Here is a 21,618-nt window from a genome sequence, read left to right as displayed (position 1 = left end):
CTGGCGGAGGGGGAGTGAGGGCTGGGCTGCAAACCGCTTCGGAGACCCTCGGGCTGCCTCTGGGTTTGCGCTTCGCACCTGTGCCGGCTGCTTTCCTCTTCGGCTGCTTTGGGGCAGGAGAGGCTTTGCGGCCTGCGGGCGACACTGTCCCCCACCTGCCAGCCGTCAGACCCAGGCAGCGGCCCTTCCCCGCAGGCCCCTCTGCTCCTCCTGGCCCTGCAGTTGGCTTCCCCGCCCCGCCCGCCCTCCCCGGGCCCCGGGCTGCCCTCCACGCTGTGGGGTCCGTGGGGCCTCGGGCGGCCTGAGAGGCCTGGCCCCAGGACCTGCCGTGCGGGCACATGGTGGCCGCAGGGCGCCTGCCGTCGGGGAGAGGCCAGGCCATCCGCGGGCAGCTCCACGTTCCTGGAGCCAACAGACTTCCTGTTGAGGGTCTCACGTGCACGCCAACTCGAGGCCAGACCCTGTCTGCGGGGAGGGTCCTCTGCCCGCTCTCGCCTCTGGGTTCTGTGCCGCCGCCCAGGCTTCACTCCTCTGGGCCTTTGCAGGCGCTTTTCTCTGGGGCAGGGACCCCTTTCTGGTGTCCCTGCTGTGTGCGGGTCCTGGGGCTGCTGTGACAAAGGACCACAGACTTTTGACTGAAAACTACAGAAACGTGTCCTCTCCCAGTTCTGAGGCCAGACTCCCAGTCCGAGATTGAGGTGCCGCAGGGCCGCGCTCCCTCCAGAGGCACCAGGGAGGGTCACTCCTGCCTCTTCCAGCTCCCGGGGCTCCGGGCATCCCTGGGCTTGTGGCCACATCCTTCCCGTCTTGGCCTCCGTCTTCACGTGGCTTCTCTGTGTCTGTGTGTCTCCTCTTCCGTCCCTTGTAAGGACACCTGTCAGTGGACTTAGGGCCACCCTGGTCCAGAGTGGACCCATCTCGAGATCCTTAGCTTGATGACGTCTGCAGAGACCCTTCTTCCAAACAAGGTTCCTCCACCTTGCGAGGACGTGGACACACCTGACTCGGGGCCACCATTCACCCACTACACGTGCCCTGCACAGGGCCCGCCCGACCCCAGGTTGGCTGACGTGCCCTGCACAGGGCCCGCCCGACCCCAGGTTGGCTGCAGATGCCGTGTTCTTGGATTTTGTAAGAAACATGCTGACAAACAGTAGAGACCGGCTCTGGGACCGGGGGACTGGGGCCCAGGATATGGTTCCTGGGAGGCCAAGGGGTCCCAACAGAGTGAGTCCCCCCAAAGCCCCCAGCTTCGTGGTGACCCAGAGAAGTTCCTGCTGTCCACATCAGTTCTTCTGAGGGGCAGGGGTGGCAAACCTGTCCTGGCCCCTTCCTCCCGCCGTGCCCGTCCCCTCCCCCGCCTGCCCCACCAGCAGGAGCCCCCAGGCCCGAGGGTGCGGCTCCCACGGTGATCTCACTGCAGGGCAGCGCGGGACGCAGGATGGCCACGGCCCCCAGGAGGGCACCCTCAGCTACCCACTTTCTTCTCTCTCATCCCAGAGAAACCGCGTTTGACTTGGGCGCAGGGGACAGTGTGGGCTGTGACTGGTTCCCAGGCTGCCCCGAGGGATGGCCTAGCCTCAGTGCAGGAGGTCCCAACCCCACGGGCCGTTCCGGGCCTACGGCCTGAAGCATGTGACCCGGGACCTGCGTGGCACCCTGCTCGGACGGTGCGGCCGCTCGTCGCGTCCCGTCGGGGCCCCTGCAGGGACGGGAAGGGGGCAGGGCTGCATCCACGCCCGACACTCCCGGGGCCGCCTGCTCTGCGGGGCCGGCGCTCAGAGGCCACTCTGTGCCCGCCTGGGAGGCTGCCGCTGCCTGGGACGAGTGGTCATTCACATCGAGTGTCAGGCCGCCGAGGAGTGGTGGCCGTATTATGATTAAAATGTGAACAGTTGCCAAAGGGCTGTGTTGTGTTCCAATGGACGCTGAAATAAGGAGCCAGAGCTGCGGGCCGGGGAGCAGGCCGGGCCAGAGGCTGTGCAGGCCCGGACGCCTCTGTTCCCCTCGGGCTGTTCACTCGGAGGCTGTGCCTTTTCCAGGGGCTGTGCCGAGGGCGAAGCTGGACCCCGACCCTGGGGGCCTGAGCCCTGGTGGACGGAGGGGAGGAGGGGGAGGCGACGGCATCCATCCCCCCGGCTGCTGGCCGCTTGGTCTTTTGCACTTTCTGTCCTAACCCTCACCCCGCCCACCTCATCTTGGCTGCAGGGGTACAGCGCGCCCACCCGGCAGGGGTCAAGGAGGTTCTCCCCGGGCCCAGCTGACCAGGCGCCCTGGCCTCCTGTGCGGCCCCGGAGCAGCTGTGCTTGGGGCCTACTTGGGACTGCTGCTGTTATTCCCCCGCCCCTCCGTCCGCATCAGTCCTGGGACCGGCCCCGGTGGGCTGAGCCATCCAAAGGGGCTGGGCCGCCCTGGGAAGCGCCTGCTCCCGCTGCACTTCTCCCCTCCTTCCCGCGCTTGGCACAGAGCCTCTGGGCTGCCTCTGCGCGTCCAGCAGCATCCGGCGAGGGGCATTCTGTGGCCAGGCCCTACACGGCCGAGGTCAGGTGCGCTCAGCAGACTGTCAGCCCGGTCGGCCTCAGGCACTCCATCGAGGTCCAAGGAGGGCTAGTTTGTCAGATGCTCGGGAACCTGGCATTTCCAGGGCCCCTGCGGTTCTTGCGCAGAAGCGAGGTCTCAGCTGGACCCCGGGCCTTGGGGGCACATCCGCGGGCGCAGCCACGGCCCAGGGACTTGGGCTCTCGGCCCTGGTGGAGGGTGCCGCCCCTGGGCCCAGCTTGGTGTAGACATCTGGAGGGCGCTGGCACCACGCCGGCCCTGAGAGCGCAGGAGGGCGGCACGTGGGGTGGGCCGACGGGGCTGAGGACCAGGGACGCCTGAGCAGGAGCTCGAGAGCCCAGGGCTCCCACCCCGGCTCGCGGCTCCAGAAGATTCCTTCCGGCATCCGCTGTCCCGGGAGCCCTTTCCCACCTGCGGGCCGGTCTCCCGGTCCCGAGCAGCCTCTAGGACGAGGTCGGTGACAAGAACCCCCGTCAAGCTCTAGCGCGTCGTCAGCGACACCCCAGTGCGCCCCGGAGGCCACAGCGCGCTGAGGCCTCTGGATGCCCCAGCTCCCCGACCCTCCAAGTAGGGGGCTCGCCAGTGGGGCCGCTGTGTTGCGGGGAGGTTCCGGACTTGGGGTGCGATGCCCGGTGACCCGGCAGAGCCCGTGCTAGGGTCCGGGCGCCATGGCCAGGCCATGACCCGCGTTGCCCCCGTGCCGCCGGCCCAGCTCGCTCGGCGTGAGGTGGAGCCGGCTTCCGAGTTTCAGGAGGTTTGGCGTCAAGGAGGCCGGCGGGACGGGCCTGAGGCCTGAGCAGCGCCCCTTCAGGGCCTGGGAGGAGAGGGGTCAGACCCAGTGTTTCCCAGACGGGCCCCAGGAGGCGGGGGTGGGGATGTCACACGGCCCCCAGGCGGGTGCTGGGAGCGTGTGGCGTGGCAGGGCTGGGGGCGGGGGGTCCCCTGTGCGGGTCCCAGCTCCCAGACATGCGCATCTTCTGGCCCCCATCCTGCCCCCCCGAGGCACGCCATCCCCGACCCCCCACCCCAGGGCCGGCAGCTTTCCCAGGCCTCCCTCCAGCGAGCCTTGGCTATCCTGGTGCACTCAGCACCCGCCCGGGGCTTCGGGCCCAGAGGACCCAGGAGGTGGAAGGGGCCCCGGGGGCTGAAGGCACCTGGATCCCAAGGGGCAAGATGCTTGAGGCCTGGTCCGATCGCAGGAAGTGCCTGCAGCTAGGGTGTAGATTATGGGCAGTATGAGGAGGGGCATTGGGAATGAGGGGCTGAGAGCTGGTTTGGGGGAGTCGGGGTGGAGGTGCGGTCACACCTGCGGAAGCAGGAACACGCACTCCACCTTTAATCTCAGTGCAAACCTGCGTTCTGCTGGAGGAAGGGGAACCAGGAGAGGCAGGGTTGCTGTCGCCTTTAAAACAACACCTGGCCCAGCTCACATGCACACCTGGCCCAGCTCACATGCACACCTGGCTCAACTCACATACACACCTGGCTCTGCTCACATACACACCTGGCTCAGCTCACATGCACACCTGGCCCAGCTCACATTTACACCTGGCTCAGCTCACATGCACACCTGGCTCAGCTCACATGCACACCTGGCCCAGCTCACAGACATACCTGGCCCAGCTCACATGCACACCTGGCCAAGCTCACATGCACACCTGGCCCAGCCCACAGGCACACCTGGCCCAGCTCACATTTACACCTGGCTCAGCTCACATGCACACCTGGCTCAGCTCACATGCACACCTGGCTCTGCTCACATACATACCTGGCCCAGCTCACAGACACACCTGGCCCAGCTCACATTTACACCTGGCCCAGCTCACATGCACACCTGGCCCAGCTCACATGCACACCTGGCCCAGCTCACAGACACACCTGGCCCAGCTCACATGCACACCTGGCTAAGCTCACATGCACACCTGGTTCTGCTCACGTACATACCTGGCACAGCTCACGTGCACACCTGGCCCAGCTCACAGACACACCTGGCCCAGCTCACATTTACACCTGGCTCAGCTCACATGCACACCTGGCTCTGCTCACATACATACCTGGCCCAGCTCACAGACACACCTGGCCCAGCTCACATTTACACCTGGCTCAGCTCACACACACACCTGGCTCAGCTCACATGCACACCTGGCCCTGTTCACGTGCACACATGGCCCTGTTCATGTGCACACGTGTCCCAGCTCACAGACACACCAGGCCCAGCTCACATACACACCTGGCCCAGCTCACATGCACACCTGGCCCAGCCCACATACACACCTGGCCCAGCTCACATTTACACCTGGCTCAGCTCACATGCATACCTGGCTCTGCTCACATACACACCTGGCTCTGCTCACATGCACACCTGGCTCAGCTCACATGCACACCTGGCCCAGCTCACATGCACACCTGGCCCAGCTCACAGGCACACCTGGTCCAGCTCACAGACACACCTGGCCCAGCTCACATGCACACCTGGCCCAGCTCACAGGCACACCTGGCCCAGCTCACAGGCACACCTGGCTCAGCTCACAGGCACACCTGGCCCTGCTCACATGCACACCTGGCCCAGCTCACAGACACACCTGGCCCTGCTCACAGGCACACCTGGCCCAGCTCACAGGCACACCTGGCTCAGCTCACAGACACACCTGGCTCAGCTCACATGCACACCTGGCCCTGCTCACATGCACACCTGGCCCAGCTCACAGGCACACCTGGCTCAGCTCACAGGCACACCTGGCTCAGCTCACATGCACACCTGGCCCAGTTCACAGGCACACATGGCCTTGTTGTAGGCACATCGCTAACATGGATTCCCAGCCCTCCTGGCTGGGGGCACTGTGTGCTGATGTCACGCAGAAGCTGTGACTGTGGCATATAATGGTCTGTCCTGTGTCACCTTTTCTATAGGTTTTGCTTCAGGTAGTCACGTCTTAAGGGCATTGCCAGGGAGAATCGTTCTGGAGACATAGGCCTCGTGGCACCTTTTTGGGGCACGGACAGCCTGTGAGGGGCTGGTGGGCCAGGGGATCACGTGGTGTCTGAAGACAGCTGGGCCCCCGTGGTGGGGTGGTCCCTGGAGCCTGGTGGACACTCCGGGGCAGGTGTCCGCAGGTCCGCTCGTCCTGCATCTCCTTCCACTCTGGTCTGTGAGTCCACCTTGCAGCTGCCCTGCCGTCTCCAAACCCTCATTTGAAAATGCAAATCCGGTAATGCAGTCCATCCCCACACCCGCCGTGAATCCCTCATCAGTTCCCAACTCCGGAGCCCGCGGGGTCAGCCGTGCCTCAGCAGGGCCTGGCCAGGTGGCACTCACACAGTTGCCTCCACCTCACCTGCCCACCTGCTCCTCCTACCCCTGGCCCTGGCCCCACACCGGGACCAGCTGCTGACAAGCCTCACGTGGAGGGAGCAGGGACGGAGGCCGCTGGGCCTCCAGTTTGCCGCGTCCACAGCCAGCCACAGCGACACCTGGTCACGAGGTGCAGGCCCACACGTGGATGCTGTTCGTCCTCGATGGCTCCAACATCGGCTGTGTTATTTCCGCTCCCCCCCACCGTCCTGCTTCTCCCCACAACAGGACGTCACCTTGGAGCGCTTCCCATCTGCATGTAGGGTCTCACTCCTGTTGCTTTTGTTAAAGTAATTTTCAGGTTACTTTATTAAGCTACAAACGTGGAGCCCAGGATGGAGAGCTGGGTCCTGGGGCTCATCACCACAGCCGCAGTCACGTCCACCCTGCCCTGAGCCCCCGGGTCCTGGACCATCCTTGCCAGGCACCGTGCCTTCTTGAGCTGCGCTGCCTTTTCTGTTTGGGGAGCTTGTAGGTCCTGAGTTCAGCAGGGCCCCGCTCGGGACCCCCACGATGCCGGGTTGCCTGCTTCCCCCCGCCAACCACGAGCCGTGACCCTGGGGGTGGGCGTCGGTGCTCAGCTCCCGGCTCCCCCGAGCTGCTGGAGGTGGCGGTGTCTTCTCAGCCCCGTGGGGACCCGGGCCCAGCTTTGGGCATTCACTGGGCTCCTGACGCCATCAGCCAACCCCCCAACATGACCCCCCCTCACCCTGGGCCCGGGCCGCAGCCCTGCTCGGCCCTCGGAGTCTCCACAGACCCCGGCTCTCGCCTGGGGCTTCCCTCTCCTACTAGCAGTCTGTTCGGCCCCCTGGGTGGGGGGCACCCTGGTCAGCAGACTGGGCCCTGAGGTGGGCGCAGCAGCGTGACAGGTTCTGGATCCCTTCCCCGAGGATGGTGTCACCCCACTGACGCCCGGGAAGGAGTCACTCGGGGAGTCCCCAGAGCAGGAGGGGCCCCGAGTCCCCCAGGAGGCTGGCCTCGTGCTCCCCCGTGCTGGAGGCTTTGACTGTCGGGGACTTGGCGGCCAGGGCGCCGGGGCTGGAGGGGCCCCGCCGCGTCCTGCAGCAGATGGACACTTTGTCCCGGGGTCGCACAGTCGCTGGCGGGCCACAGCCCCTGTCCACGGGCAGGGGGGGCCTTGGGCAGCTGCCCGCAGAAGCAGGTGACCTCTTGTTGCTTCCTCCCAGTAGCATGGCTGACAGCAGGCCCAAGCCCCCCAAGCCCGCCAACAAGACGCCCCCCAAGTCCCCAGGGGACCCCGCGAAGGACAAGGCAGCCAAGAGGCTGTCACTGGAGTCGGAGGGTGCCAGCGAGGGGGCGGCCGCCGCGGGCCCGGAGCTCAGCGCCCTGGAGGAGGCCTTCCGGAGGTTTGCGGTGCACGGGGACACCAGGGCCACCGGGAAGGAGATGCATGGCAAGAACTGGTCCAAGCTGTGCAGGGACTGCCAGGTGATCGACGGCAGGAACGTGACCGTCACCGACGTGGACATCGTCTTCAGCAAGATCAAGTACGTGTGCGCCTGGGACCAGGGGGGTGGGAGCGGGGCTCTGCGTTCTCTCGGGCGGCCAGGAGGCGATGCTTCGGGACGCCGTCCCCACCTGGAAGACAATGCCCGGGAGTTTGAACCAGAACATGCCCCCGTGGGGCCGGGAGCCCAGGTCAGGGACGCTGCTGCAGCCGCCTGCCGCGGCCTGAGGGGTCTCAGGTGGCAGAGCCTGGCCCGTGGGGGGCTGCTGGGGGCAGGGGGCACAAGTCCGGGAGGTGGGCGTCTGTGGCGCCGCTCCCTTCAGCTCTGGGGGACGTTCGCGTGTGAAGAAGAGCGGGGATGACGAACGGTGGCACCGTGTGCTTCTCCGTGTGCATGTCTGCACGCGTGTGCACACGGGCTCGGGCGTGTGGTCCGGGCATCGATATGCCCCCTCCCCCTTCTCCTGCCTTTCACACCCCGTGACCACACCTGAGAACAGCAACAGCGTCCCCGAGGCATCACACAGACACGCACACACGTGAACGTGCACGCACACACATGTAGAACTCAGGTCTCCACTCTGCTGGTCACGGCTCACCCGGAGCACGGATGCCCTGGACAGGCCTTGGAGACCCCGTGTGCAGGAAGCACGGGCAGTGGAGGCACACGGGCCCTTCTGCCCCCCGGGAAAGGGAGCCCCATCTAGTCCCGGTCCCGCTCTGGAGGGCAGGACACTGCTCAGACACTCAGGGAGGAGGCTTGGCCCCTGGCGCCCAGGCACTACGGGGGCCCCACCTCAGAGCCCGGCTGCTCTGGGGCCCAGGGTCTCTGCCTCGGCTTGCTGGGCGCGGGCCATCGTGGGAAGTGGGCAGCTGCAGCCCCGGCCCGGCGAGGGGTCGTGGTCAAGACACAGTCAAGACCAGCCTGTGGCTACTGGACCTGAACTCCCTGGGGGGTCCCTGTGACCTGTGTCCCACTTGGGAGAGCCTGTTCTGGGGGAGGGCCCCCCAGACCTCCCAGCTGTGCAGGGGGGGACCTTGCCTTGGGAACGGAGAGGAAGGCAGTGCTCCCCGGGGGGCCCTGGGGGGCTGGTGCCCTGAGTCGGGTCGTGGGGTCCTGCAGGACAGGCTGGGAGCCACCCCTGGGGGACCAGGTCTGAGGAGTGTGGGGCGCGGTGGGGACGTGCGCGGCCCGGGGTGCGGGTCATGGGACGGCGGCTGCTCCAGGTGGCAGCCACGGCAGAAGTGCCTCAGCTCGTGGGAGCCGTGGGCGCGGAACCACACGGGTCGCTGACTGCCGACGGCTGTTTCTGTTTGGGGCGGTTGCCATGACTCTGCAGCCCTGCCGCCAGCCCCGTATCTGCAGCCTCTGTTTAGGCCCGTCGTCATGGCAGCGCTTGTTTGTTTGGATGTTACTATGTGTTAAGTTTTAAACAAGCTTCTTGCAGCTCTTCCCCAGGCCTTGATTGAAGACTGCTGTCTCCGGCACCCCCCCACCCCCCCGGCCCCAGGGCCGAAGGAATTAACTCAGGACCCCGTTCCCATAAGCAGGAGTGTCACCCCAACACTCCCGCCAGGGGTCTGTGGGCCACAGGGTCCCTTGCGTGTGTGCCCAGGTGGGAAGGCCGGGGAGGCGGAGGGGGGCTCTGCTGGCCCTTCCTGGCCCCCACTCGCTGGCTTTCTGGCCAATGGTGGCGTTTCCTGTGACTCTGGAGCCCTGTTTGGGCTGCAGGTTAGGAGGACGCAGGTTGGGCGGGGGACGCGGCCCATTTTTGCCACACGGGCCGCAGAGGGAACTGTCTGAAGCACAGAGCTTGGCGCATCGGTGCAGAGACCCAGGCCGGGCGGGATGCCCGCGGGAGCGGCGGGCAGCAGGCAAGGCCGGGTGCGCTGTGCAGTCCCGGACACGCCAGCGGCGCCCAGCCCTGCCCTGCCCTTCCCTGCAGGCTGGTGGGTGAGGCTGCGGCATTCGGGGCCCTGATCCCAGCATGTGCTTCCAGCTGTGGCGTTGGGGGTCTCACAGTGTCCTCCGCGGGGGCCTCTCTTGGTCCCCCGAGGCTGTGCAGGGCATCCAGCGGCTTCTGTCCTGGCCTCCTTGGGGCCTGCCTGGTGTGTCTACAGAGGGCCAAGGCTTCGGGGGGGCAGGAATCGGGCAATTCCGCCCATGCTGGCTCCTCATCCCATTGATATCGGTGTTGGACGCCAGTGCATGCAGGTCTTTTGATGACCTCCCCCAAACACCCAGAAGTGGTTTCAGTGACCTCAGGTGCATCTGTCCCCAGAACCCATCCCTGAGCCTCCAGCCTGCGTTAGGCCCTCGCGAAGTCAGGAGGAACGTAGGGCGCTCTTTCCTGCCTGGGGAGTGGCTGACTGCTGGGGCCACAGCTGCCCTTCAGGCGGCCGGCCTGGAGGCCGCCAGACCTGGGTTTGAGCAGCCTCATTCCAGGTTGCCAGCAGCGTGGTCGCTGGGGCCCAGGAGCAGGGGGCTGGCGTCTGCCCGCTCCCAAGGCCTGGAACCAGACGTGTGGGCAGCTGCCACATCACACTGCATCCTCACACGGCATCCAGGTCCTCCAGACAGCGCTCCCGTGGCAACCCGCACAGCCCTGCTGGCCCAGGGTCTGATGGGAATATCCCGGAGGCTCCCTCCTCTGACCCTCGTTGGTGCCTTAGTCTCCCCCTCCAGATCCCACTTCCTGCTCTCTGGACGGGTCACCCAGGTCCCAGCTTCTGCTGCTCAGGGGAGCCTGGGAGTCGGCTTTCTCCAGCCCCCAAGCGGCATGTTATCTGTGGTCCAGAGGGGGCCCCTTGCTCTGTCCTAGGACATGTTAGCCAAAGTCCAGCGGCCTTCATGACGCTGGCCCTGGAGACACAGACCTCTGTCCTCAGAGGGCTGCGCTGGCCACCCCCCCCCCCGCCCCCCGCCCAGATCCCTGGCCACCGAGTGTCCCTGGTGACCTTCGGGAGTGGCCGGGCTCAGCCCTCTGCCTGCCCTGCTTTGGGCCTGGAGGTCTGGGGACGCAGGGCCTGGGAAGCACAAGCCACGGGGCCGCGTGTGTGACCAGTGACCCCATTACTGCTGGACCAGCTTTCCAGCAGAACAACAGCCTTCTGAGCAGGGCGCTGGTTGGCCCCAGTGCTGAGCCGGGAGGAGGGGGGTTTGGCGGGGGGACCCCCTCCGGTTCTGTGCACTCCTGAGAACAGGCTCCCTGTGTGTGGGGAGCCGTGTAAAGTGATCACGTGTCTCCAGGGAAGAGGCTGGCAGTGTCATTCGAGAACTCCCCAGGCACTGCTCTCAGCGGGGACCGGGGGCCCCCTGGGGAAAGCTCCCTGCCAGCCCAGACCAGGCTCCGAGACCCTGCCTGGCGGTCACGGTGGGGACACGTGGGGACACCCGGCCCCACCAGGTGGAGCAGGCAGGTCAGCGCCCTGGGCCCGCACGTCCACTCCATCTGAATGCAGCCTCTGACGGAGGCCGCGTCGGCCACGCCCCCGCCCCCAGCCCGAGTGACTCACGCTGGTGGCGCCTGGTGCCCCAGCGGCCGGTCACCAGGCTGGCAGTCAGGCCTGGCGTCCGTGAATAGAGACGGGAGCGCCTTGGACAACCCAGGACAAACAAGTGGGGCCCCGGGGCCGTCGCGGGTCAGCAACCAGCAGGGATGGCAGGTTCCCCGCCCCAACAAGGCCCGGACCACGCTGCCCGGGACAGCTGGGCCAAGGGATCCCCCCAGCCCGGCCCACGGACCTCAGAGCCGCTGTGGTGTCGCAGCCAGGCTTTGAGGGGTGGAACCCACCCCCGGACACGGGGGCTCTGATGAGGCCTGCGGTCCAGGTGCCCCTCCCGACAGCCGTCCAGGCCTCTCGGGCTCCGCTCACCATCCGCCCACGTGGCTTTGCTGGCGGCATGACTCGGTCGTCCTCCCCATGGCCCCTGGGGCTGTGTCCTCCCTCCACTGTCTCCCTGGGGTGAGCGGTCAGCAGGTCCCGTGTCCTCAGACTCACGTGTCAAGTGCCTGTGAGTCCCGGCATGCGCAGGGGACGTCCTGAGGCGTGTTTATCGCTTACCGCTGGGCTGAGTTCTGGTGACTGAACAGAACCACGAATAGGAGAGCGACACCCACGCACAGGTTTACGTGCGAGTGAGACCCAGGAGGGGTCGCAGGGCTGTGCGTGGGCTGCCAGCCCACCTTCTGGGGGGTGCTGCCACGTGCACCCTGCCACACCGTGGTGTCCTTTTATCTGGTTTACTTACTTCCGCTGTCCCAGTGGGTGTGCGGCGGGGCCGTATCCCAGTTCAACCTGATTTCCCTGGTGCCCGGTGATGTGGAGCGTCCTTCACGGGCTGGTTTGCACTTGTAGATCTTTGACAAAGTGTCCGGTTGAAGTATTTTGCCCAACTTTTTACACTGGGTTTTTTCTTGCTGTTGAGGTGTAAGAGTTCTTTGCGTATTTCAGATACAAGTCCTTTATCAGATTTTCTCGTCTGTGGCTTGTCTTTTACTTCTCTTAACAGTATCTTTTGAAGAGCATGGTTTTAAAAATTTTGGTCAAGTCCAATTCATTGTTTTTCTTTTACGGACTGTTTGTTTTTGGGGGGTCGTTCCTGAGAAAATCTTTGCCTAAGCCAAGGTCACGAAGAGTTTCATCTGGATGCTCATCCGGAAGTTGGATGGTTCGGGGTCTATGATATCAACGTAGGACTGTGGTCCAGTTGAGTTAATCTTGTAGACGGCGTGGGGCACAGGCCAGGTCCTTTCCTCTGCGCACAGCCTCCGGCCGCTGAAAGGGCAGTTCCACCTCCGCTCACTGGCTTTCGCAACCTTGTCAAAAACCCTTACATGTGGCCTGTTTGACTGTCCTGTGGCCGCCCTGCGGCCGTCCCTGTGGCTTTGCGGCCGGTGCTGACGTGAGGGCAGCCCCTTCCCACTTTGCTCTCGCCTCTCCAGCCGGTCCCCTGGGTGCCGGCGGCCGCGCTGTCTCGAGCCCTTGGCTTCTGCAGGCAGCCTTTCTATTGGTCCCCGGGGCACCTCCCCCCACCTCCTCTTACTGTAGAACATTGAAAACCTCACTGGATGGATTAGCTGGGAAAGATCCAAAGTGGCAAAAGTGTTTTTCAGTTAAAATTCGTAGAGACCAAGAGCCAGTCTAGAGCCATTTTGAAATTGCGAGAATGGACTTCCCTGGTGGCACAGTGGTTGTGAATCCGCCTGCCAATGCAGGGGACATGGGTTCGAGCCCTGGTCCGGGAAGATCCCACATGCCACAGAGCAGCTGAGCCCGTGCGCCACAACTACAGAGCCCACGCGCCTGGAGCCCGTGCTCCACGATGGGGGAGGCCACCGCAATGAGAAGCCCACGCACCTCAACCAAGAGTAGCCCCCGCTTGCCACCGCAACTAGAGAAAGCCCATGCGAAGCAACTCAGCCAAAAAGGGAGGAAGGCAGGAAGGGAGGAAGGGAGGGAGGGAGGGAGGGAGGGAGGGAGGGAGGAGAAAGAAATTGCGAGAATGACCTACCAGGTCCCGGGCAGCCGTGGGATGCGTCTGGGTAAGGAGCTGCTCCTGGGTCCCGGCTGTGCCCCAGTCCGCCCGGTGCTGGTCAGGCCCCGGCTACGGGGAGGCGGCCCCCAATCCTGTCCCCGAGTGGGGACCGTGCCCCCACCCACTGGCGACCCCGCGCAGGCCGGTGGCCCCAGCCAGGACTGCAGCTGCCTCTGTGCCGTGGGATCTGACGTGCTTTTCACAGACTTTCCCTCTGACAGAGGCCACACACTCGCCCGCTTTAGAACCAGACAAGGATGTGTTTTGATGTCCAGGCGTTCACAAAAGACGTGCTTCCTTTCAACTTTGTTCCAAGACGATTTATGTTTGCTGCCATTGCCGATGGCAACCGACCGTTGGGTGCAACGCTGCAGACCAGGGCGGGGCAGGGGCACGTTCTGTGTTTCAACGGCAGACTCGCTCTGGGCTGTGGGAAGGAGGTGGGGTGAGGGTCCCCCGATGACACCGGGGCCCAGCCCAGTGGCTGCTCGGCGCCCCCTCCCCGTGGGGGGTGCCTGGGCCCGGTGGGCGCCCCCTGAGCCCCCTCTCCCTGCAGGGGCAAGTCCTGCAGGACCATCTCATTCGAGCAGTTCAAGGAAGCGCTGGAGGAGCTGGCCAAGAAGAGATTCAAAGACAAGAGCGGTGAGGCGGCCGTCCGAGAGGTGCACAGGCTCGTCGAGGGCAAGGCCCCCATCATCTCGGGGGTGACGGTGAGTGCGGCGGGCGGGTCTCGGGAGGGAGGCAGAAGCGTGGCTCCCGGGCGCCGGCGGCCCCCGTCCACGGTCCGGGCCCCTGGGCTGGACTTCCCTAACCTCGTTCCCCGCTCTCTTGCAGAAAGCCATCTCCTCGCCCACCGTGTCGCGGCTCACGGACACCACCAAGTTCACGGGCTCCCACAAGGAGCGCTTCGACCCGTCGGGCAGGGGCAAGGGCAGGGCGGGCCGCGTGGACCTGGTGGACGAATCGGGCTATGTGCCGGGCTACAAGCATGCGGGCACCTACGACCAGAAGGTGCAGGGGGGCAAGTAGCCGGCGGGGACTTCTCCCGTCGCCTGGTCCCCCCGCCGCCTCACACTTCGTTACATTCCTGTGCTTGCAGGCAGAACTCGGACCCGGGGCTGGGCGGCCGCGGAGGCCCCAGGCCTCCCTCCCGCCCGGGCCCGCACTCCCCTCCACCCCAGCTTTGGCCCCGACTCACCTTTCCTAACACACCTGCCTCGTCCCCCCCAGGAAGTGGGCAGATGGCCCTTTCCAAAGTGTCTCCCGGGGCCAGACCACACCGGCCACTGGTTTGCAGCATAGGGGGCGTTTTAAAGGAGCTGGGGGGCAGACCCTGTCGGCGCGGTGCTGACCCGCAAGCGCCAAGGCACCAACCAGCAGCACCGATAAAGCAGAGGGAGCCCCGGACAGGGCGCCGCGGGGCCCGGAGAGCACCACGCAGGTGTGGGAGGCGGGGCGCACCGTGCACGCTTGCACACCCAGGCACACACGAACGCACGCACGTACCCACACTACGCGCACGCACGCGCACTACGCACCCACGCACGCACCCGCACGCACGCACACGCGCTCAGACGCACAAACCGACCGCCAGCTCTGCGCTGAGGGTGGGCGCCGAGCTGAGGGCTGCCGTGCACAGGCAGACGCATCCTCTGTCGACCGAAGTGACTCGAAGCGTGACGTCACGAGATTTAAAAAATGGAAACTAAGGGCAATTCATTTCGCTTCTCTGAGAAGAAATAGGAAACGGTGATGCATGTTTATTCTCAGAACGCCTCAGGGAAGACTCAGAATATCCCGTCTCTGTGACTCCCCCCCAGCGGCCCGTGTCCTCCCCGCCCCGAGCCGGGAAGACCCCGGGGGCCCTGGGCTAGAGGCTGCGGGTGGCCCGACGGCGCTCTCCTTGCTCCTCTGGCCGCTGTGGTTCCTCTGGCCTCTCTGGAGCCTCCGTGAGCGGCCTTCCCTGTCCTCCCCGCTCAGGAGTGTAGAAACCGCAGGGCAGGACCAGGCCAGGGGAGGGCCCGGGGCCGGCAGCATCTGCGGGGTTTGGTTTCTCTGAGACGCCAGAGGGGGGGCCTCCTGCTGTCACAGTGGGCCCTTGGCAGTGTGTCCCTTGGCATGGGCATGGCCACAGCCTGGCGTGTAACCCTCTGGACCCTGTGGTCTTGGTTCCGGTCCCGGGGAAAGCCCATGGCAGCCCCCGGGGAATGCTTCCCGGGAACCCAACCGCCCTGCCGCTATCTGTCCTGTGTCCAGGGCAGCAGGCCGGTTAGGGGCACCGCTCCATGGACACACGGCCTGGCCCGCGGCACAGGTGGCCGTGAGAAAGGCCAGCACTGCCACGGCAGGCACGTTGGACCCTGCCCGCCCATACAGAGGGGCTCAGGCCAGCGCTCCTAGCCAACACAGCCCCTCGCACGGGGGGCTCCCCCTGGGATGGCGGTGGCCTCTGCGGGCAGCTTCGTCTTGAGGCCTGGCACCTCACCGCACGATCACCCAGGAAGTGATGGAGCACAGGCGTCCAGGGCTCACTGCGAAGATGTGAATCACTGCCGTCTAGAAAGCTGCTAAAACTTGGGGCTCCGAAGCTGCCCGGCCAGGCCTCCAATCCGCCACCAGGAAACAGGCCCGAGGGCTGGGGGAAGGCAGGCAGGAGGCCGACCCTGGCCCTGGGCTCCTCTCCTCCCTCCAGAGGCAAGAGTCAGCTGGGGAATCGCGTCTGCAGACAACTCTGAACGTGCAGAGTGTTTCTGGGCACTAAGCGGATCACAGATGGGAAAGCCCGTGCTCCAGGGCCGGCCGGTTCCTCTCCGCGGACTCGGGACAGGACTCCTCCCCAGACCCATCCTCTGCCCAGACGCTGCGGGTCTCCGCCTGCCCAACGGCCCGGCGCCCCGCACGGCCGTCCCGCAGCAGGACGCGGGAGTCCAGCCCTCCCGGCCGGCCAGGGGCTGGCCTGCCCGGGAGCGCACGGGAGGCGGTCTGAGCAGAAGAAACCACGCCAGTGGCGTCCTGGGACGCTTCCTCACGCTGCCCCCCGCCCCGGGGCTGGCCTGTGGGGCCAACACCACCCGCCGCAGGAAACCCATCTTCCCGATGGTTACAGCAGCACCCCCTCCTGGGGCTGAGGGAAGTCTGGCGCACACAGCTGCCCCCCCGTGGCCATCCCTGCCCCGGCCCTGCGCTCGCGGGCTCCCGAGCTGCCGAGGCCAAGGCGTCTGGGTGGGTCTCAGGTGTCCCCAGCCCGCCTGAGGCTTCCTTCCCAAAGGGTAGCTCTGGAAACACATCTCCCCGCTCAGGGCAGGAGGAAGCGGTGGCCCCCTCCCCGTCGGCTCCGTCACGGCATCTGTGTGTAGCCCAAACACAGCACGTGGCTCGGGCTCCAAGCTCTGCACAGACACACGTGCCTCCCTCAGGCTCTGGATGCCGTGGACAGGCAGGTGTGCGTCTTCGCTGCATGTTCTATGCAACACCCATTCGCTTCTACTAACTGTGGTTAACTAGAAACTACATGTCTCTCTGTGAATGAAGGAAACTGCACAGCAAGCCCACCGGGAAGCAGGGACCCGTGGTCAGGGTGCACCATGTTGACGGCACCGAGCGCCAGGACAGCAGAGCGAGCGTTTGAGAACACTGATGGCGCCACAGTACTTATTTATTTCTATTTAATGCTCTAGGATAAGCAACTAGGCGGTGGTCAGTTCACCAAAATTGAAGTTCAAATTACGTTAAGTTTAAAATTATAGGAAGAGATCTATATTTATACTGGAGTATTTTTACACCTCGAGTATCCTCAGTCTTAAGGTTCGAGGCCGATGAAAATTACAGTCAGGAAGAGGCACGTGGAGCTCCAGAGGCATCGCCTCCTGTCTACGCTGCACTACGTCCACGCCCCAGTGGCCGAGAGCTCGGGGCAGGCCGCGGCGTCCCTCTGAAGCACCGAGCGGAAGAGGCTCACACACCCGAAGCCTGGGCCTGCTCACCACCGGCTGTCACGAATCAAGTTTTACCGGCACACAGCCCTGCGGCGCACTGCGCAACGCCCGTGGCTGCTTCTGTGGCCACGCCGGCGGCAGGGAGAAGACAAGTCACAGACACCGTGGCCCACGGACCCTGCACCAGCCACCGCCTGGGCCTTGAGGGGAGGCTGCTGGTGCTGCCCCCACCCCGAGGACCCAGCAGGCTCCCTCCTCTGGGAGTGTTCCCGCACGAGCTGGCACACCCCGTCCCACAGTGCACGCAGGTGGGGACACCACTGTCACCTGTTGCGTCCACTCAGGTTGACAGTTCAGCTGTACTGTGAAGTCACGACGAGGCTAGAATGTCCTTAGAACTCTGACCCTGAGTAGCTTCCCTCCGCTGACTGACTACTGAGCGCTCCGTGAAATCCCGTGGCTCGGGTGTGGCTTTCGTCCGTGGGAGTGGAGAGTGTGGCCAGTGGTGGCCCCGGGCACTCCCGGGAGGTGGTCGCCCTGCACTTTGAGATGCTTTAGTTAACTTTCTGTCTTCCCCAAACCAAGCCAAACAACAAAGGAAATGCACATAACTCAAACTTGAAAGGGATCATATGCTACTAGTTTGTACTAAGTTTTTTTCAGGAAAGGGAAATAAATGTATATATAGATGCGATCTATTTTTGCACTGTTTTCTTACTGTTAGGGAGTGATGAGGGCATCACTTTGCAGTGTGATGGGACAAGCAGTGTGGACGTCACGGGTGCTCTGACTCAGAACCACACTCACCAGGAACTCTGGGGGCGTCTGTAGGGCCGAGGCGTGGTGTCACCTGCCAGTCGCGGCCCAAGGCCTGGCTTGCAAACCTGTGGTGAAACAGCCCCTGTCTGTCTGCACACCTCCTCGTGTGTTCCGTTGTTAACACTGTGTCAGATTGGGAAAGTGACAAATAAAGGTGTTGAATCGTGGGTCTGTGGTCCTCAAAAGTGCGCTGTGTGCAAGGGCAGTCGCGTGGGCACTACGGTAACACGGACGTGCCCGGGGGGGCCGCAGCTTACGGGAGCGCCAGCCGCCCACCAGGTGCGAGGCCTGGAGTGGGATCTGGACACAAGCCCCATCACGAACGCCCACAGCAGCCCTGAAAACGGGGATGACGCCATCAAAACTGACATAAAATAAGGACGTTTTTAGACCGTGATGGGGAGACTCGTGCCAGTAGGTGAGAAAGGAAATTGTAAACGCAGAGAGTGATTAGAGACAGAGAGTCTGAGATGTGAGAGAGAAGTGGGCAAACAATAAATAACTACAGGTAGTGACTGTATTTCATTTAAACAAAATATTTCATTAAGGCACCTGAAAACCATGACATGTAAGCCAGAAGGGGTGCACAGGGAGTCACGTGCTCATGGCTCATGTACGATGTCAGGAGTGCTGATCAAATAAACACAAACTGTGCTGTGATACCACACCAGGAACAGGGCACATAGCCTCCAAACTTGTAGAGGTGAAAATGTGAATGATAGAAAATTATCTAAAAACGGCAACACTAGACAGGAAAAAAAATCATACAAGTAGAACAAATAGCACAAAATGAGATGGCAGATTTAAACTAAATGTATCAATTACATTAGCTGATAAAGCAAGAGAAACACAGAAGAATTGCTAACAGCTCCACCGCCAGGATGAGGAATGACCAAGGAGAGCGAGTGGGGCCGGGCAGCAGCGTGGAGGCGGTCAGCCGTCCACGGTGGGTACCACCCCGAGGCACCCAGGAGGAGGCAGGAGTGGAGGCCTCGGGGCCACCGCCAAGCTGGCCCAGGATCTCGGTCAGCGGCCTGTTGGGGGCACCCCCGGGCCCTGCTGGGGTCACCTGGTCACTGACTGGGGCCGCCTGGACGAGGTCAGGCGCTGCATCCCGTCCCCTGAACAGCAAGGTCTTGCGTGAAGGGACACACCTGCCCCTACATCTCTGCCACAGGGACACAACTTCAAATGCTGAAACTATTAAAATGTCATTAAAAGATTGAGTGTCATGCCAAAAGCCCTGAAAATTAGGCCATAAGAACAAATTCCTAGAGATAACATAACTTATGAGAACTAACTCAAGAAGAACGGGGAAGCCCGCACAGGCCTGGCCAGGTGAGTACCAACGGCGGTGGAGAAGCCCAAAGTCCAGGGGCTGGGCAACAAGGCGTGCATCTCACTCACACGGAGCCCAGCTGGGGCCCGGGGGGAGGGGTGCCACTGGGGCGGCCACCAGCTCTTCTCTGCTGGGCCCTGAAGACATGCCTCCTTCACTTGCAGAATTGGTCACATGGCCCCAAACCAGCTATAGGGGAGGCACATGGACGGCCCCTGAGAACCCGTTCTGCGGCATTGCCGAACCATAATTCAACTGAATCAAGTCAAAAGTCTCCCCACAAGATGTGAACTGGTACAGTCGCTATGGAGAATAGTATGGAGGTTCCTTAAAAAACTAAAAATAGAACTACCTACCATATGACCCAGCAATCCCACTACTGGGTATATACCCTAAGAAAACCATAATTCAAAAAGAGTCATGTACCACAATGTTCAATGCAGCTCTATTTACAATAGCCAGGACATGGAAGCAAACTAAATGTCCATCAACAGAGAAATAGATAAAGAAGATGTGGCACATATACATAATGGAATATTCAGCCATAAAAAGAGATTGAAATAATGACATTTGCAGCAACATGGATGGACCTAGAGATTGTCATACTAAGTGAAGTTAAGTCAGAGAAAGATAAATATGATATCACTTATATGTGGAATTAAAAAAAATGATACAAATGAACTTTTTTGCAAAACAGAAACAGACTCACAGACACCAAAAACAAACTTGTGGTTACCAAAGGGGAATGGTAGAGGGGAGGGATAAATTTGGAGTTTGGGATTAACAGATAAACATTACCTATATATAAAATAAACAACAAGGTCCTATTGTGTAGCACAGGGAACTCTACTCAATATCCTGTGATAAACCATAATGGAAAAGAATATGAAAAAGTACATATATATATATATATATATATATATATATATCTGAACCACTTTGCTGTACAGCAAAAACTAACATAACATTGTAAATCAACTAAATGAAAAATAAATAAAACTTTTAAAAAATTTCCCCACAAAGAACACTGCAGGCACAAATGACTCCATGGGCAAGTCCCGCCAAACATTCAGGGAAGAAACAATCTTATACAAATTCTCCTGGGAATAGAGGACAGGTAGATGCAAATACCAACAAGGACAGCATCACAAAGGCAAATGTCACCCTGGAGACGGACGTACCACATCTTCTCAGAGCCACACTCACGCTGTGCCGGCCGCGTGGGGGGCCTGTCTGGGACCGCGCTCACAGGTCACTCGACCCTCACGGTGGCCTGCGAGGCAGGCCCTGCAAACCAGGACACGGAGGCCCAGAGAATCTCACTGCCCAGGGGGACATGAAGTGGCACACCTGGAACACAAAATCCTACACAAAACATCCACAAACCACGTACAACAACATGTCTGTAAGGAAAGCCCATCATCACTAAGTTGTGCTTATTCCAGAAATTTACTGCAGTTAACCATATTAATAGAACAAGGGAGAAAAATCATATGGTCATCTCAATAGTGGCAGAAAAGTGTCTTATTCATCCATTCATGATGACAAATTCTTAGCAAATTAACAACAGAAGGAGCAAGGCCACCTACCAAAAAACCGATTGCAAATTTAGTGGTGAAGTGGTAAAAGCTCCCCTTTGATTTAATACCCAGAACAAGACAGATGCCCGCTCTACTACCACGTATAATCCACAATTATATTAGACGTGCCAGCCAGCACAGAAGAGCAAAACTCAAAACAAAACCGAAAAGAAAACATAAAGTAAAAACCCAGAGTAAAGGAATGGAACGGAGAAAAGAAAAGCCATTACTCACAGAAGGCGTGACTGTACTAGAAAGTCTAGCACAGCTACAGGCAAATTACTACGAGTTTAACAAGATCTCTGAATGTAAAATTAATGTACAAAAAATCAATTCTATTTCCATAAAATACAAACAAACACATTTCAAAAATACATCTTTTAGATATGGCATCACAAAATAAGGAAAACCTAGGAATAAACATAAAAGATGCATAAGACCTCCATGGAGAAAATTATAGAACTATAATTAACGTACATTAAAGGAGATCTAATAAGTGGACACAGATACTACAGTCACAGCTTGTAAGACCCAATATTTACCTATGTCAACTCTTCCCAAACCGACCGACGCAATCCCAAACAAAATCCCAACTTAACCAGCTAATTCTAAAGCTTATGCAATTCAAAGGGTCAAAAGTAGCCCAAACATCCCGACATGGGGTGGGAGGTCTTGACCTACGGAGTCTGGTGCTGCACAGGGACGGACCGGACACCAGCGGGGGGAACAGACACACGAATCACTTATGACCAACGAGTCTTGTGAATGGATGACGCTGGGCAACTGGACCTACACGTGAAAACCCCGGAACTGGGTCCTTAACCCTCACAACGTGCACAGAAGTCAATTCCAGGTAGAATATGTATCTAATACTCAAAACAGACAAAACTATATGCTCTTTTAGAAGATACATGGAATATTTTATGACCACAAACAGAAAAATCATCATGAAAAAGACTGATAAATTGCATCCTATTAAAGTTTAAATTGGGACTTCCCTGGCAGTCCAGCGGTTAAGACTTTGACT

General features: G+C 61.2%; 1 protein-coding gene across 1 annotated transcript; it reads left to right on the top strand.

Moving 5' to 3' along the window:
- The first annotated feature begins 7,099 nt into the window (after positions 1 to 7,099).
- TPPP (tubulin polymerization promoting protein) lies at positions 7,100 to 13,947 on the top strand. Its single transcript, XM_068531756.1, has 3 exons — positions 7,100 to 7,419; positions 13,475 to 13,628; positions 13,753 to 13,947. Exons 1-3 carry the CDS (start codon positions 7,103 to 7,105, stop codon positions 13,945 to 13,947), a joined length of 666 nt encoding a protein of 221 aa, XP_068387857.1. The 5' UTR covers positions 7,100 to 7,102.
- The last annotated feature ends 7,671 nt before the right edge of the window (positions 13,948 to 21,618 follow it).

This window comes from Eschrichtius robustus, chromosome 2, assembly GCF_028021215.1.
Source record: "Eschrichtius robustus isolate mEscRob2 chromosome 2, mEscRob2.pri, whole genome shotgun sequence".
NCBI lineage: Eukaryota > Metazoa > Chordata > Mammalia > Artiodactyla > Eschrichtiidae > Eschrichtius > Eschrichtius robustus.
Note: the sequence above shows the minus strand (reverse complement) of the source record. Positions and strands in the feature narration are given on the sequence as shown.